Below are 16010 nucleotides of genomic sequence, written 5' to 3'. Positions count from 1 at the left end.
ATGTACCGGCATACATCCGAGGTTGTTTACTATAAAATGGCCGAATGGAAACGGTAAACGGTAAAACCTCGTACCGCATCGTTATATACGTCAGCGGTCAGCAGTGCGCTAGCGGGTTACTGTTCGGGGTAAAAGTGAAATTTGTTGCCTGCTTAAGTTTACCATATTTCGATACTGTATATGAATTTAAAGAGTGAGGTTTACTAATTCTCTAACTCTTTCCAATTCAGATACACGCGGTTTATTCCAAGGTGGAAATTGCAGTACAAAATACCGGCGTATCGACATCGAAGAACAGATCTAAGGCCACAAACGCTAGTAAAGTAGGGGATAACCATACTTCGGATAACCACTAAATGGAACAAACATAGCCTACTTGAAGTATCCATTTAATTATTCAAGAATCGGAAAAACTACCAGTATTGCGGGGAATAACCATACCTCTGATAAAAAGGAAAATTTAAAATTATCGTAATTCTAGAACCTAAAAATACGACAAGAATGTAAGAGAAAGACGACACTTCAGACAAAAAAGGAAATCGAGAAAAACATTATGCTAGAACCAAAAATACGACGAGCATGTCGGAGAATGACCGAACTTCAGAAAAAGAAGAAAATCGAAAAAACACATTATACTTTAATCGAAAATACGGCTTGTATGTAGAAGAATTACCGCACTCCAGATAAAAAAGGAAATCGAGAAAACACATTATACTTCAATCGAAAATACGGCTTGTATGTAGGAGAATGACCGCACTTCAGATAAAAAAGGAAATCGAGAAAACATTATACTTCAACCAAAAGTACGGCTTCTATGTCGGAGAATGACCGCACTAAAGATAAAAGAAAATCGAGAAAACATTATACTAGAACCAAATTTACGGCTACTATGGTGGATATGGATCATACCTTGAATAAACAGGATAAAGAAACAAACAGGGTCTGCTTCAAACCTTGGCTAGATAGCACGTTCTTCATGATAAAGTTTTACTCATTTATATCAGTACGCCTGATTCATTATGTTTGTACAATAATAGTTACCACATTTCATTGTTGTCATTGAATTTGAAAATGCTGGGGAAAATTGGTATAGATTTTGTAAAATGTGTAATTTGGACAATTTACTCCAAGCACACCGTATACCTCCAGCACTGAGAGTGCAAACGTTTAATTGAGGTGTGTAACATCCGAAGGTAGAGGTTGTGTGATCCTATTGACATAATTGAAAGTAGATGTTGTCAGTTTGGGTCATTTTCATACCTTTTTCCATTTGTTACCAATATTCCGTAAATTCCACCTTAAATGGAACAAGAAATCTAAATGCAATGTAGATTTGATGAATTCAAAATAATAACGGTTTACAAAACTTAACTACGTAGCATTTCGTTAAAGATTACAAGCATTTAGCACTAATTGGCCGTTTCATGAAGCATTTTATATTGTTTTTCGTTGAAAATTCAAGATTTTATCATACTTCTTTTTAATACATTAAACACAACATCGGTAAGCTTGATACTTTATCGCTATTATTCCTTATCAATTTATGCTGTCTTGATACGAACTTTTCTTTAAGATTTTTTAGCAACAATACAATCTATCAAAAACGACATAACATAATTGATGTATTTTTTTAACTTAATTTTCATTTTAAATGTTAACAGATATTTGCTTGTTTAATAGTGTAGTATTTGATTTTACAAAAAAATACCAAACCCATTTTATAAAATCAATATTTTGATATTGACAACAGATCTAAATTTACTTAACGATGATGAATTTGTTTCCAAAAATATGCATTTGTGACAGAGGTTTTACCCTTAGATGTAAAAAATTAAAAAGTGAAACTGAAATACGGTCAAAATTAAGGTTCGATTTGTAAAATAAATTGAGTGAAAACTTAAGACATTTGCTTCCTGAACATATATTAAAAATGTTAATCAATTAAGAAAAAAATATAGATTTATGGCCAAATGGGATTTTCTCTGATGTTTTTCTTATTATACTTTCTTACGTCAAGATTTAATGTTTATGAATACATATCCAGCTTATGTTTCTAGTGTTTTACTATAACGTTCTTGGAACAAAACCACTCCTTATTCAAAACTTTGAGTTAAATCATAATAATTCTATCATCATTGTTATAAATCCTTTGAAACTGTGTTATTACATGAAAGCGACAGAAAAAAAATTGAATAAATAGCTTTTGTCGTCTGCAAAATGAAGTACATATTTGTCTTTGTCATCATTTGTGAACGTCAAAAGAAATTCCTCAGACTCCGGCTACTGCATCTTGAAGATGGTTTTGTCATATAACAGACAATTCTATTCAACGACTTGAGGAAATGTGTTAGATAAGCGAGCAGATGGCGAGTTGAATAACATTTAGCATACTAAGGGGACGGGTTTCTTCTTGTTACATGGGGTTTTTTTTCCAGTCAAAAATAAAGATTTCACCTGTACCGCTGATGAAAGCAATGCCATTTTCCACGCGGCATACACTGTATGACTCTATCGGGATTTATTTGAAACGAGTTATATGTCTTATATTTTAATTGCATTTTAAAAACGAATAAATACTGAGATTAAATCTAGCAAGAAATGCTACATAAAAATAGACTATTAATACAATTTACTCAGTTTTAAATCGTGAAGTTATACCTGTTTTGTTGATGTCATGATTTTAAATGATATTCATTAAGTTATCAGTGAATAAATTGATAAAATACTGAACGTCTTAACGTAAGTTTTTAAGAAAATCAAGAGGAAAATGCTTTTTTCTTCTAATGAGTTCGAATGAAAGGTAACTAGTCTATTTAAATACAGATAAATCATATCTAGTCTATTCAAATACAGATTAATCATATCTAGTCTATTCAAATACAGATAAATCATATCTAGTCTATTCAAATACAGATAAATCATCAACAAGTCTATTAAAATACAGATAAATCATTAACAAGTCTATTAAAATACAGATAAATAATAATAACCAAACAATATTGTAGAAATGTTACCAATTAAGAACATGTTTGTTCCGGAAAATTGCTTGCTTATATATGCAGAACGATATATTTTCTGACTAATATAAACTAGAGCAAAGTAGTATTACACACGTATTAAACAAAAAATACGTTATGCTTGTATAAAACCGTAAGGTTTTGTATGTGATAAATGATTTAATACGTATTAAGTATTTACTATTCGTTTTTCGTCGGGGAGAAACCCAAAAAAAACCGTGCTAACCTTTAATGCCAATAACATTTCGGTTGTGAGGGAGGGGTGAACGTAAAAATGTTGCATCCCCAAATTACGCCCCCTATAACATCAATGCCTGGATCCGCGCTCTTTTTAACAATATTTTCGGAGCCATAGAGCTCTATTGTTTTAGCTTTAAGAACATTGAAGTAACAGTACTTCATGCCGTAGTCCAAATACAATGAATCACAATGATGAACTTAAGGGAAACTAAAACAAATAACGAACCAGCACTCAACAACTTAACCAAGTTCCTGTTTCAAGACACAACAATGAATGCCAAACAGTAACTAAAAATAGATTTACTTGCCAGAAGACAACACACATATTATATAAATATAAATGGCAAAATATCGTGACTCGTCCTTGTTGTGGTAACCGCCGTGGAGCTGTTAGTTTCCACAAAAACACGATGGAGCCAACAAAGTATGTTAAAAGACATCTTACTTACGTTCAACGGGATTTGCATCTATTATTTTAATTTGAAGATGTTTGTGGACCAGTTTTCGATCGACAGGTATTTGTGATTTTTTTTTATTTCTATTTTTATTGAAGACAAATGAAAAAGATATAATTTTGCCCATTAGCTTTAGTTATCTACAAAAGAATATAACTCAATACATCGTCAAATTAATACATCCTGTCCATCCTAGAAGATATATCATTTCCTTCGGGTGGTTCGATATTGACGTCATTGCCAGCAATAGTATCTTCAACACTGTCAACACCCTTAACACCTGCAGAAGCAGTATCTTATTTTCAAATATCGTGCTCAGTCAATTAGCTTTAGAATGACAAGTGCGCAGAAGAAATATTGTTTAAAGGTGTTATCAGTACAATACGTTTACGTCTTGAGACTTGCAATATTCACATCTTCATTAAGTTTTGTCACATAACGATAAATCAAAAATCGCATTGCAATCAAACTGGTATATAGGGTAATTTACAGAAATACAAAATGTGCATTTAAATTCATTACTTTGATGATCTCGCTGCTTTAAATGGCAGACCTTTCATTGTAGTTAATTTTAATCATACACAAGATATAATCCTGGTCGGATGAATGCATGCCAATCGTTTCATCTATGCTTCCTTTATTGCTCTGGTATAAGATTAATCCTCCTTTTTTACAATTTGTAACACGCATCTTAATTAAATGACCTGACTTTGCTCATTTATTTCTAACTAAGTTAATTTTGCTATTAATCATAGAACTAATTACGCTGCTTAGTTACATTGAATAACATTGGTTTCCACTCGGCTTAAAACTATAAGCTTACTGATTTACAAATCCATACTAAGCTTAAACAGAATTGCTTGGAAATACTTCAACCACTATTCTGAGATTTAATACAGATATATTACAGGAAACACGAAGGGTAAATGTCATGTGTGATTATCATTGTATAATGCCAAGTGCCATATCTCAATGATCGTGGAATGGCAAGCAATAGTTATAAAACTGTATGACTTATTTTTGTGTTCAGTTAGTTAGTGCCTAAATCATTACTAAGCCAATAGAAGTGTGTCTTGATTGTACCGTAAAAGTCATTTTGTCCAACAATAGTTGTCCAAAAACTTGTTATATGCTTTCCCTTGATTTATAAAGATTTATCTGTGAAATGAACTTTCAAATAGGTACTATATCAATTGGATTTTTTCACTATTTGGAAATCTAAACACATTCAGCATGCACAAAGCTGGTTCCTAAATTCAGCGAATACTAGTATCTCAAATATAGCTTAATTACAAAATTGACGCTTTATTTGTATTAGTAACGCTCATTAGAAAACGCCGCCCTATTGGTCTACTCTGTACATTGCGCATATTCGAACGTTAACCACCTGTAAATGACGGGTTCATGGGCTGAGTTGGCCAAATTAAACGCAATCTTGTACGTCCGATGTACTATAGCGATCAATACCCATGTTTATCCCATGTTGGAAAAGGGACTTACATTCTGTATATGCGCTTCATTGATGATTTAGAATTCTTTTGCAAAAATGACGAACGAAAATATTTGAAAAGTTTTCTCTGACTGTTTGATGCAGCCGCCTATGCGGAATGAATTGACTTTCTTCAGTATTAGATACCGAGTATTCGGATATCGGTTTAATCTATTGACTGGTCGCCTATCTGGTGAAAATTCAACGACAGTATTCCATGCATCAATTGATATACATATATATAATACGCAGTAGTTCGATCCTTGCGCCATGATACAAGCTATCATTATAAAGCTTGCAAGGAGCTGCTAGGAGCCGTTAAATCAATAATTCTAAGAGTAATTTTGTTCTTCGATGAAATTTTCAACAAAAGCACTTAAAGCTTGTGACTAGAGAAAATATACAACCCCTTTAAGGTGCAAAATATAGGTTGATGTATTTGTAATGCATTATCGAGTTTAACTCATTTGACTTTATTGTTAATAGCAAAAAATGCATACGACTTAGGGAGAGAAAACATTCATTCAATTCAAGTTTAATTTAGCATAATGTATTCAAAACGTGTTCTTCAATATCTGTGTTTCCGACGGCATGGCGTTGGGAACAGGCGAATGTATTTACTTTGGACAACAATGGATGATTGACTCGTCTCAGTTTATGTTGCAAATAGCATAAACGAACAAATTAGATCCTCCATTGTTGTACTCAAAGACATATTGACAGAGACTTATACAGATAAGAATGTTTATCTTTTTTTTCTTATTGGAAATGTGCGTGTAAAGTGATATTAGAGAAATGCGTTTGAATCATCATTCTTATTCAAATCGTGAGGGATAACCTATATATTTTGCCCGTAATTTTCTGAATTTCTAACGGTTCTAAAGACATTTAATGACATACTATGAGATTTAACATATCGCTATCCTTGAAAACCGCACTCTTCGTAAATTTGATGTTATCTTATAAATGTTGCTAAAATACATTAACTTAAAACAAAATAATTACCCCGTTCTCATGCAATTTATCTCAGTAATGACTGATGCTACAGCATTACCAGGACTTAATTAGAAATCACCCAATATAGTTCATGATCATATCGGACCTATTTGCCGAGAGCGGGAACTTAAAGCGTGTTTAATGACCTTTTAATTTTGTGAAACAACTCTTAAGACTTGTTACCATTACAAAGGATAAAAAATCCTTGCAAAGTAAAAGTATCTTCCCTGGCCGCCCGTGTAAGATTATAAGTATCTTCCATGGCCGAGGTTTTGCGGAAACGAGGTTTACCATTGTGTAACAATGAATGCCAAACAGGCACTTTAGATAAACATTGAACGACACAAGAGGACAAAACAATATATAAAAATCGAAATATCGTGACTCGTCTTTGTTATAGCTACGGATAGTTTCAACAAAGATACGGTCGGAGCAGCAATGTATGTTAAAAGATAATTAACTTACTAACGCTCAATGGGATTTTCATTCATCATCTTTTATTAAATTTGGAAGATATGTGTGAACCAAATTTATATGATCAAGTAGTTGTGATATTTCTCATTCTGTTCTTTTCGAGACTAATGAATAAGATATCTTTTAGCCCATTCGCTTACGTGGTCTAAAAACGAATATCAATGAAATGTGAAAACACTGTCCATCCTGGAAGAGATATCCTTCGGGTGGTTCGATTGTGACGTCAAAGCCAGCAATAATGAGTCCAACACTCTCAACACCCTTAGCACCTGCAGAAGCAGTATCTTATTTTCAAATATCGTGATAAGTCAACTCAGCCTTAGAATTACAAGTGCGCCGGAGACTTTAAAAATATAAAGGTGTTATCAGTTCAATACGTTTACGTCATTAGTTTTGCAATATTCACATCTTCATTAAGTTTACTCACATAACGGTAAATCGGTTAGAGCTGGTTAATACTTACAGCAATTAATAGGTACATCACAATTGTTTACTTTTAAACTAATGATATCGCTGCCTTAAATGAAATACGCTTCATTTGTAGTTAATTGTTTTCATACACAAGATAGAATGCAAAATAAACGAAATAAATGTATCGTGAAAAATGAGAATGGAAAGCCCATGGGGATTCTGTATCCAAACAGGAATTTCAAAAAAGACAAACACATCGAGAATGATATGTTTTCATGCTATCTTTATGAGCTGGAAAAGTCAGGAGTATTATTTTAACTCTATGATATAATTTTCGCTTCATGTATATTCTTCCTTTTGAAGTAAGAAAAACTTTTTAATAAACACAAGAACGCGGCATTGCTTGAAATTGCTCTGATACAAAAAGTATGTATTTAAATTTTCTGATACTGATTGAAGATGAACTTAGCACTTTTACTTATTGAAGCATTGAAAGATCGTGAATATTGCTCCGCCCAAGACCACCGAATGGTTTTCGAATCAAGCATATCAACAAATAGGGCCACAAATAAAAGAAAGACCGATTGCCGTCGTAAGCGGTTTGGGGTATTCTTTTTCGTATCAAGTGGAACTATTTTTTCTCGTAGCCTCTATACATACAAAATTTGCATTGTTATTACTAACCAAGCAATTCAATTATAGATTTAGTATACGTTTGCAAGAACGATGACTGTTTGAAACCACCGCCTATGCGGTATGAATTGACTTTCTTCAGTATAAAATGTACGAGTATTCGGATATTGGTTTTATCTCCTAACCCTGATTTTATGTTGACAATTCCACGACAGTTGCCAATACATCAATTGATAAACATATACTACGATTCTTGAGCCATGGTAGGAGCCGTTTCATTAATAATACTCAGAGTGATTTCGTTCTTCGTTGAAATTTTCAACAATAGTACTTAGCATGTGACAAGAGTAAATTTATAGGCCCTGTAAGGCGCAATCTATAGTATGATGCATTTTTTTTATTTATTAGTGCATCATCGTGTTTAACTCATTTGACTTGAATGATAAAAAACAAAAACAAAATGCATGTAATTTAGGTACAGATAAAACAATATCATCGAATTCAAGTTTTAATTTCTAATAATGCATTCAAAACTTGGTAGTCCATAATTGGGTTCCCGACGTCATGGCGTTGGGAGATAGCAAACGTATTTACGTTGGACAACGATAGATGCTTGACTCGTCTCAGTTCAGGTTGCCAATTGAATTAACGAACAAATGAGATCCTCCATTGTTCTAGTAAAAGATAGCGAATATTGACAGAAACTTATACAGATAAATATGTTTATCTGTTTTTTTCTTACTGGAAATACGCGTGCAAAGTTATATTGAAATTATGCAGATATGCTTTTGAATCATCTTTCTTATTGTAATCGTGAGGCATGACCCATATATTTCGCGGGTTTTAACTTTTCTAACTGTATTTAGACCATTTAATAACTAAGTATGAGATTTAACATTTCGCTTTCCGTGAAAACCGTGCTCCTCGTAAATTTGATGTTATCTTTTAAATGTTGCTAAAATACATTAACTTAAAACAAAATAATTACTCCGTTATCACGCCCTTTATCTCAGTAATGACTGATGCTAAAACACACACAAGAACTCGCCCAATATAGTTAATGATTATATCGGAATTATTTTCCGAGAGCGGGAATTCAAAGCGTGATTAAGGACTGTTCAATTTTGTGAAACAACTCTTAAAGATGCACTCTTACTCCCAAATAAGATAAACCACAATTAATACAAATGTTTTAAAATACCAAAAATGATGAAAACAATGGTTCTTTTGAAGGATACCGAGTTTACTTTAAAAGAAAGGTGCAGACAAAACGGTACAACATGTATTTCTACCTTTCGAGACGACAGTAAAGCACAGTTAATCTTCTAGCACTCACCAATCATTTTAATATTTTTGCGTGTTCAGCTATAACATTCACGGTTTAAATCGTATTTTCAGTAATTAATATTTTCCATAAATACATTATTTAGTAAGTAATTATAGGTTTATCACTCAAAATCTCTTTTTGTTATACAAGTGTATGTATTGATTTTAAATACGAGTGTAACTTTAAGACTTGCAGATAGAGTTGGGATCTTTAATCATTGAAGTACTTTGGGTTTACCTTTTCGTTTTTTATTATTATTTGTTTTATTGATAAGTTTCCTCAAGTTAATGCATACTTTGATAAGATTTACCTTTTGCGTTTTATCTTTATAAAGAATTGTTGGGATAAGAGTGAGGTTTGTGCACATAAACTGGTTTAAACCCCCAGTAAATTTACATTCTACTGACCGTTCCAAGGCGGTACCTAACAATTCTTGATAAACATACCAATCATTTATATATATATATATATATATATATATATATATATATATATATATATATATATATATATATATATATATATATATATATATATATATATATATATATATATATATATATATATATATATGTATGTACTGTGCTGTTTGTAGAGTTTTGTGCTGTTCTGTGTTTCTTGTTTGTGAATTTGTGTTCTATGTCTTTAGCGTTTGCCCATTGCCACTAAACCGGGTTTAAACTTCCATGGCCGATAGTGTTAGATTATAAGGATCTTCCATAGCCGCTCGTGTAAGATTATAAGGATCTTCCATAGCTGCTCGTGTAAGATTATAAGTATCTTCCATAGCCGCTCGTGTAAGATTATAAGTATCTTCTATGGCCGATAGTGTAAGATTATAAGTATCTTCTATGGCCGATTGTGTAAGATTATAAGTATCTTCCATGGCCGATAGTGTAAGATTATAAGTATCTTCCATGGCCGATAGTGTTAGATTATAAGGATCTTCCATAGCTGCTCGTGTAAGATTATAAGGATCTTCCATAGCTGCTCGTGTAAGATTATAAGTATCTTCCATAGCCGCTCGTGTAAGATTATAAGTATCTTCCATGGCCGATAGTGTAAGATTATAAGTATCTTCCATGGCCGATTGTGTAAGATTATAAGTATCTTCCATGGCATATAGTGTAAGATTATAAGTATCTTCCATGGCCGATAGTGTTAGATTATAAGGATCTTCCATAGCCGCTCGTGTAAGATTATAAGTATCTTCCATAGCCGCTCGTGTAAGATTATAAGGATCTTCCATAGCCGCTCGTGTAAAATTATAAGGATCTTCCATAGCCGCTCATGTAAGATTATAAGTATCTTTCATGGCCAATATTGTAAGATTATAAGTATCTTTCATGGCCGATATTGTAAGATTATAAGGATCTTCCATAGCCGCTCGTGTAAGATATGTTCATCCCAATCCCAATCCGAGCGTACTGTAGGGTGTTATGCGGAAACGAGGTTTATCGTGTTTCGCTAGACCATCTTTCGCAAGGGTTGGGATGAAGTTCTCTTATACGGGCGGCCATGGTAGGGGCTTTTCCCCCACCTCAGTTAAACAAAATATAGTAAAATGTATTTTAATCTATTTTTTACTGGTACTTTTTCATCTTTCCCGTAGGCAAGATTAGGATTTCCGGCATGGCCAAATATTTAAATCTAGTGGTCTGGGGTGGGGATTCCAATCCTTTTGCAATAGCACCACTTACAAAGTTGTATAAATTTACTAAACAATGGGTTTGTATGCATTGAACTTTATGTTCAAAAAGACAAAACCGCAAATAAATGAATAAAAATATGCCAACATGCATAAAGATCATCCTTAAGTACTAGACTTAATCATTAAGAATTTCAACATTCGCGGGTGTACAAGGTCCGCCCACTGCCACTCATCCGACACACAATCCCTTCTTCAGATTTTGTGTTGACAATTTGTCAGCCAATGATGTTGTATTTAAAGTAAATGTGATGACTTGAATTCAATCTTAATTATTAAGAATTTATTTTTATGTCATCTATTTAGCACTTGATATGTTTACATTACTCCGGAAAATATAAATCTGTGAATACTGCATTGATGTAAGGATTGAAGTTAATTTCTGGGAGATTTATGAGATATTAAATGCCCAATACCAACATGGCAATTCACTCAAGAAGCTCATGCGCTAAAAAGACTGTGATTGCTTAGCTTTTCGTAAGTAATTAAACATAAGGTCAATTCGTATCCTATCTCAAAATGATTATCAATCATTAAATAGCTTAACAAGGCTTTTCCTAACATACCATAATAAAATGAAGTTCGTCGTGTCTTAAAAAATGCCTATTTCGCGTGATTTTATGACGAGGGATTTAATTAAGCATTCAATGCAGAAAATCAAGGTATATTTATATTCACGCCTGGATTGCAAGCGTCTCACATCAAGGCCAGTTGACGGAAGATGGAGAACAAAAAAAATAGATCAGAAGTATACATGTTTAGGTTGCAATATTCCATTCAATATTTTTTATAGTCTTTAATGCTTGCATGATATTCAACATTTAATATATAGTAAAACATGGATAGTTAGAAAAATATATAATTCAAATGTCACTTTCGAAATAATGTGACGTTAACTAAGAGGCAATATTACAATGAAAACAACGTAATAATTCGATGACAGGTATTGAAATCTGAATGATTTAGAATGGGCGGAGTGGGCATAGCGAAGGAGCCTTTCTTAAGCACTAAGATTTTAATTCACGTCATTAAACTGACTTAGAATACAACCTCATGCCTGACTCACTGATTTTAGTCGACGGAAAATCTGACTCAGGGATTGTGTATCGGATGAGTGGCAGTGGGCAGACCTATAAACACCCGCGAAAGTTGAAATTCGTAATGATTGAGCGTAGTACTTAGTAACTGCCTGCAAATTCACTGGCTGTAAATGTAGTTTGTTTCTAAAAGGTGTAACTGGTCAAACAATCACGACTAACATCTGTTTTAAGGCACAAGTCAAAGGGCCCAGACAACAATGTACAAGATACACAACATATAAACACTTTAAACACGAATCCAAATACCACACTCATATCATAACTGTATCGATATGCGATAACCGTCCTGAAAAGGTCAATGAAACGCGAATTGACTGGAAAACGAGTCTTATAGAGGGAGGGGGGGGGACTACTTGTATGGCCATAACCTCACACTTGTCTTAACTTTTATCAATAAGTGTAATTACCACATCCCAGTAGCCGAAACACCACTGTGATCTCGTAGTAAATGCTAATACTGAAGGCAATGTGCAATAAACAATATGCACAAAAGATAACGATTTAAATTTACATATTTACTCGAATATTGTTTATGAACGTGTGAAAACATGGCATGAAATCATTAGTAAAAAGTATCGTTTCTTTCAGCTTGAGCCACTATTCAACATCAGGTTGTTGGTTAAGCTTCGGATTTACCTTATTTGCATAAAGACGTATGCTTTTAAATCATGCAGTTAAACAAAGGACGGTTGAAATTTTGTTATCACAATGCAGTTATGTTCTAACTCTCAAATTGGAACGAATACCACCAGCAGTTCAAAGAGGGTGAGAGTGATCTAGTAGTAAACTCAAGAGGTTGTAGATGCGATCCTTACCATTAAAATATCTTATGGCCTTTCTATATTGGCACCAGTGCAAGTTTATTTATTTTGGAACGGACTTGACCGTGATTTTATAAGCTATCAATATCGTCACAAGAGTTCTAAACGTTATAAATGATAAACTTACAATTCAAACTATTTTCTTATATGTGTTGCACCACTTTCGAGTATACATTCGATTGTGTTGTCTGTTGTGGACTTCATTTGTATAGAAAAAGAGTGTTTGTGATTTGGCGCCTATGACTCGGCAACTGTTTTTAATGTTCGCATCCAAGAATATGGTCTTTAAAAATTGTTCTCCATGATGGATGAAACCGCACAAAGGTCGACGATAGTCTAACATAATCTTTAGTAATTGGTCGCCAGCTTGAAGGTTACTGCGCAAAGGTCGGCGAAACTCTAATATGGTTTAAGTAATCCTTCACAAGGTTGAAGAGTAACGCACAAAGGTCGGCGATAGTCTCGCTAATATGGTCTTAAGTAATCGTGCTCCAGTGGGATGTAACCACACATAGGTCGGCAATAATCTAACATAATATTATTTATCGTGCACCAGGTTGGATGTCACCGCACAAAGGTCGGTGAAGCGCTAACATGTTCTGAAGTCATCGTGTTACTGGTTTGATGTAACCGCAAAAAAGTCGGCAATAGTCTAGTTTTTAGGAATATTTTGACCGTTGTGGATTTCTCATCTATCTGTTCAGTATATATTCATTACATAATGAACTTCATCTGTACTAACACAAAATTCAATTAGTAGATAGAAAACAACTACATTAAGTACTACTCATTACGCTGGTTAAATTGACGGTTTAAATGCAATAATAATGGCATCGTTCGAAAAGATCACATGATTATATCCAACAGTTGAAATACCACTGGTTAAAGGGATTCGTCCAAAGATTTTATATTGGCAACATGTATGTTTATTTTGGAGATCTACAAACAATAAAGCAAGCACAGCGAGGCCGCAGACCGAGAAATCTCGCACGATTTTTTGTAGATCGTCAATTGAGCTCTAACTTGTTTGGTGCTCGCACTAATTTGACCCACTAGCTGTTCCGGTGTTGTATTCACAAGGTATTTTGGTGCAAATGTTTAACCTCCCTCGGTAATTTATTGTAAAATGAATGTCGGGCGATGTAAAATTATTGCGTCTTAGTTAGTATGTCATAATAGCAAACTAAATGGATTGATTTTTAAAAAAAAATATGAAAAACACCGAAACATGAACGGTGTTGGTACTTTTAAAAAATCAACAAGTTGTTGATAATTGTATTATAAGAAATAGGCAGAATAGGTGTATTAACATAGTATAAAACTAAACTTAGATTCCCAAGTTGTTGTTTTTTATTTATAATGATCAACATTTTCTTACTGAACTTGCTTGATTGCTTGAATAATATAAAGAGCATATTAAAGGAAGAAACGTAAATGAGAATTTGTAATTCAAGATCGCCACATTTATTTTAATTGTGCACTGAATAGTCGTCAACACGATTTGATTACACATCTATTTCAAAATCGGGATAATGACGTTGGCTTCAATTGCCTCCAGACAACGGCATCCTTAACTGCAAATCATAGTAACCTCGCGCATGTGCACAGGGGAGATCTATGAAAAATAAATGACTGTACCAAATCTTGTAGACCGACAAAATACAATGAAAATAAAAAAAATTTGTATTCACCGTCAAATCTGGTTAACATAATATGGAGCTACAGTAAATGAGGTAAATCCTCGATTGTATCCTCGCACAAATATGTGCGAACAAAAAAATATTGAAAAAGTTGTTGATAAGTGTTGAAGGAGATATATTTAACTAAGACCAAATAATTCTTTGAACAAAATTAAGTAAATCCAAACCCAAAATGATTCAATTTAAATACCGTTACTAACTATTTTCCTCAAAATAGAATGTATTCTGTCACATTGGTCAATAACTGTAACACCAGAGCAAATTTATTTTTTTGAAGATGTTATATCATTTTTGCAAACATTTTTTCATATTTACGCGAACTAGAAAATGCGATATCTGACCCTGAAAACGCGAACAAATCCCTTTAATATAGAATGACTTCAATCTATTTTAATGACTATACTATAAATCTTCCGAGAGATAGATAATGGGCTTAAAAAATAATGTCGTCATTCAGGATTCTAATTTGAATCTAGTTCATGTTGTTTTGTAATAATTATTGTCTTTTAGAACAGAACATTTAATTGAACATAGGTTATGACGTCCTGCTAGTGCTAGTAGGTTATATTCAAGCATGGTAAATATTGGGTTCAGTAGTGTTTATGAAAAAAAGCGCTCGAACGAATCCAAACCATAAATGGCGGTGTCCTTCTGTGAATGCATTGTATGCATAGGTTAGAAATTGCTATAAAGTGATTTCTTCGTGAAAAGGTAACCTAAGGGAGCAGGGCGAAGCGACCGAGGTTTCTATACACAAAAAAAGTACTAGGATTTAATAAATTCTAATCGACTGAGAATTGGCACCTCCCAACTTGCATCAGTATTAAATTACCCCTTGCGCCTGTCAAAAAGATATGTCAATCACTGAATGATCCCAGTCCCCAAGATATTTTGTCGTCATTTAACGCTGAAAATGCGCCTTTATATATGCAAGAAGTAGGCGTGGCTACATGCGCAGGTATAGCAATTTACTTAATCATCAATAGTCGTCTTGTACCACTGCGTAAAAAGGCAGTAAGGTAAAATGTTTACACATATTCTTAGCAATAGAATAGATAAATGGACTGAGCATTATTTCGTATATATTGAAGCTCAGACTGGCTTTAGGAAAAGTTGAGTACTGTTGACAATATTTTGTATTTTATGTATCATTTCCGTATGACCAATGATACAATCTATAAATGCCAATAAGAACTATAAGCGATGAATTGTTTGCTGGTTGTAGCAGAATCACAAGGTTTAATTCTTGCTAACGTTCTTACTAGCTGACTAACAACAGACACCTCATGGCAAATACTCAATCCCACTTCAAAGTACTATGATTGAGATCTAAGGTTGATGAACTGGAGAGTTACTTTACAGAATACAACGGGTCAATTAATATAGTATGTTTACCCACAAGGATCTAAATGGTGTGTCATATCACCTATTCAAGTCTTATCCATAGACAAGGGATGCAACTCCTGACACTGACCCAAATTTCACGAAGTCCCTTATAAAATTGTTAAGCTACGCTCACTATTTTTGTTGAGTTATATTTGGGGTAATATTGGCATTCTTAAGAACAAGGGAATTACCTTTATGACAATTGCTTTAAAACTATTTACGTTTTACTTAAATCAAGAGTATGTAAGACATA

The 16010-nt window shown here is 33.5% G+C and overlaps 1 protein-coding gene across 1 annotated transcript in view; it reads left to right on the top strand.

Annotated features, from left to right (window-relative positions):
* Positions 1-16010, top strand: part of LOC128227153 (gamma-aminobutyric acid type B receptor subunit 2-like) — a 63375-nt gene that overhangs the window by 29010 nt on the left and 18355 nt on the right. The window contains exon 10 of the mRNA XM_052937407.1: positions 231-318. Within this exon, the coding sequence (XP_052793367.1) occupies positions 231-318 (88 nt within the window). The remainder of the gene's footprint in view (positions 1-230; positions 319-16010) is intronic.

This window comes from Mya arenaria, chromosome 1 (assembly GCF_026914265.1).
Source record: "Mya arenaria isolate MELC-2E11 chromosome 1, ASM2691426v1".
NCBI classification, from domain to species: domain Eukaryota; kingdom Metazoa; phylum Mollusca; class Bivalvia; order Myida; family Myidae; genus Mya; species Mya arenaria.
This window is presented reverse-complemented; position numbering and strand designations above follow the sequence as displayed.